This window comes from Mus caroli, chromosome 11, assembly GCF_900094665.2.
Source record: "Mus caroli chromosome 11, CAROLI_EIJ_v1.1, whole genome shotgun sequence".
Classification (NCBI taxonomy): domain Eukaryota; kingdom Metazoa; phylum Chordata; class Mammalia; order Rodentia; family Muridae; genus Mus; species Mus caroli.
Window position 1 is genome coordinate 79,395,881 of NC_034580.1, and position 2,514 is coordinate 79,398,394.

Below are 2,514 nucleotides of genomic sequence, written 5' to 3' on the forward strand. Positions count from 1 at the left end.
CTGCCTCTCTCTCTGCCTCTCATCCTCTGCCTCTCTGCCTCTGCCTCTCTTCCTCTGCTTCTGCCTCTGCCTCTCTGCCTCTCTGCCTCTCTTCCTCTGCCTCTGTCTCTGTGCCTGTGCCTCTCTGCCTCTCTGCCTTTGCCTCTCTACCTCTGCCTCTCTGCCTCTGCCTCTCTGCCTCTCTTCCTCTGCCTCTGTGCCTCAGCCTCTCTTCCTCTGCTTCTGCTTCTGCCTCTCTGCCTCTCTGCTTCTGCCTCTGCCTCTCTTCCTCTGCTTCTGCCTCTGCCTCTCTGCCTCTCTTCCTCTGCCTCTGCCTCTGTTCCTCTGCCTCTGCCTCTCTGCCTCTCTGCCTCAGCCTCTCTGCCTCAGCCTCTCTGCCTCTGCCTCTCTGCTTCTGCCTCTGCCTCTCTTCCTCTGCTTCTGCCTCTGCCTCTCTGCCTCTCTGCCTCTCTGCCTCTCTGCCTCTCTACCCCTCTGCCCCTCTGCCCCTCTGCCTCTCTGCCTCTCTGCCCCTCAGCCTCTCTGCCTCTGCCTCTCTGCTTCTGCCTCTGCCTCTCTTCCTCTGCTTCTGCCTCTGCCTCTCTGCCTCTCTGCCTCTCTGCCCCTCTGCCTCTCTGCCTCTCTGCCTCTCTGCCCCTCTGCCTCTCTGCCTCTCTGCCTCTCTGCCCCTCCGCCTCTCTGCCTCTACCTCTGCCTCTGCGTGTTGGGATTAAAGGTGTGTGCCACCATATCTGGCCAGTTTATTGTCACAGAATACTTCATCACGTTTTCTTTGTAACTGAAACATTTCCCTACATCCCACTACTTACAGGTTAACATTGTTTTGTCTAAACAAATGGTGTAAACTATACAGAGAATACTTACCTTCTCAGGCTGAGAGTCCAACTGGGATTCAGTTGTCCCAGGTTTCTGGTCTTCTTCCTTCCTTTTCCTTCTCCATAACCATTGACATTGGCACAGCTGTCTGACTCGTAGGCATTGACTCTGAAGAGAGCATGACTGGTTATCATTTCAGTTGCTAGTACACATTTGATTATCTTTCATATCTCATGTCAAGAAAATAGTGCTTTATTTTCTTACCCCTCTCCCCCTCCACCCTTCTCTCTTTAAGGTAATCTGGCTGACATAAAATTTTCAATATAGGCAAAGCTGGCCTAGAATTCCTGGTCTGCTTTCTACCTCCCAAGTTCTAGGATTCTAGAAAAATCCTCATATCTAAGGAAGACACTCGAGAGTGGAGAGAAGGAGTTCACATTAAGAAAGCACCTTAGGGCTGGCGATATGGCTCAGCAGTTAAGAGCATTGGCTGCTCTTCCAGAGGTCCTGAGTTCAATTCCCAGCAACTGCATAGCAGCTTACACCTGTCTAAAACTCCATCTCTAAGAGTTCTGACACCTTTATACAGATACACATACAGGCAAAGAATCAATGCACATAAAACAAAAAAATATTGAGAGAGAGAGAGAGAAAGAGGAAGAGAGAGAGGGAGAGAGAGAGAGAGAGAGAGAACCCTCAAGAAGCCAGGGGTGGGGTGGCGGCAGCTGTGTATGCCTTTAGGGAGACAGAGGCAGGTGGACCTCTCAGTATGAGGCCAGCCTGGTCTACAGAGTGAGTTTCAGGATAGCTGAGGGCTACACAGAGAAACCCTGTGGGAGTGATGGGATAGCACCCCTTGTATGTGCCCAGTGCTTCTCATATGGGAGAGATCCCAATTACCTTCCATAGCCACAGGCAAGGCAAACACCCAGGAGCCCTATTTTACAGATAAGGCAGCTATGGACTGGAGAAGTCAAAACCATTTTCCTCAAGCCACTCAGCTGGTGTTTGCTTTCCCCATTGCTATGCTGCCTTCATTGATGAAGCCTGGAACCCTGTGGATCAGTACACACTGGCAAACTTACCGGGCACGGGACTTCAAAGATGACAAACACTATAATAGCCGCCCCACCAAGCAGGAGAGTAACAGCAATCAGAGCTTTGACTACAAGACTCCATTTCTGCCTCCTCTTTAAGGACATGTCTATTTCTGAAAGGAAAGAGGGAAGGGGAGAAAGGAGAGAGGACATGAGCAGGACTCACCTTGACGTGAACTTCTCCTTGCTCACCGATTAGTCAGGGGCAACCTTACTCAGAGACAGAGACTGAATGACCATTTAGGGCTTAGAATCAGGTGGGTAGCAACATGGGCTCTTCTCTAGCCTCTGTTATGAATGAGTCACCTTCCCTTGGATTTGGGGTTCTCCATAGTCATGCATGGCTGATTCTTGTACTTCTCTTGTGAAGAAAAGACTTGAGGTGCACAAGGCGTGCTTAACCCACCATTCCTAGTCAGTCCTCTTGAAGATCTCAACATTAAAAACAAAAATCAGGGCTGGTGAGATGGCTCAGTGGGTAAGAGCACCCGACTGCTCTTCCGAAGGTCCGGAGTTCAAATCCCAGCAACCACATGGTGGCTCACAACCATCTGTAACAAGATCTGACTCCCTCTTCTGGAGTGTCTGAAGACAGCTACAG

The 2,514-nt window shown here is 50.4% G+C and overlaps 2 protein-coding genes across 4 annotated transcripts in view; one reads left to right on the forward strand and one right to left on the reverse strand.

Annotated features, from left to right (window-relative positions):
• The window catches only part of Acaca (acetyl-CoA carboxylase alpha), a 271,901-nt gene that overhangs the window by 25,303 nt on the left and 244,084 nt on the right, over positions 1 to 2,514 (forward strand). The window lies entirely within an intron of this gene.
• C11H17orf78 (chromosome 11 C17orf78 homolog) overlaps positions 1 to 2,514 on the reverse strand; it is a 22,662-nt gene that overhangs the window by 7,582 nt on the left and 12,566 nt on the right. For all 3 annotated transcript variants that reach the window (XR_003837971.1, XM_029483177.1, XM_021178353.2), the window contains 2 exons: positions 1,902 to 2,026; positions 865 to 984 (listed from right to left, as the gene is read on the reverse strand). Coding sequence is in view for 2 of the 3 variants with exons in the window: in XM_029483177.1 (XP_029339037.1) it covers positions 865 to 984; positions 1,902 to 2,026 (245 nt within the window). In the remaining variant the exon portion in view is untranslated. The remainder of the gene's footprint in view (positions 1 to 864; positions 985 to 1,901; positions 2,027 to 2,514) is intronic.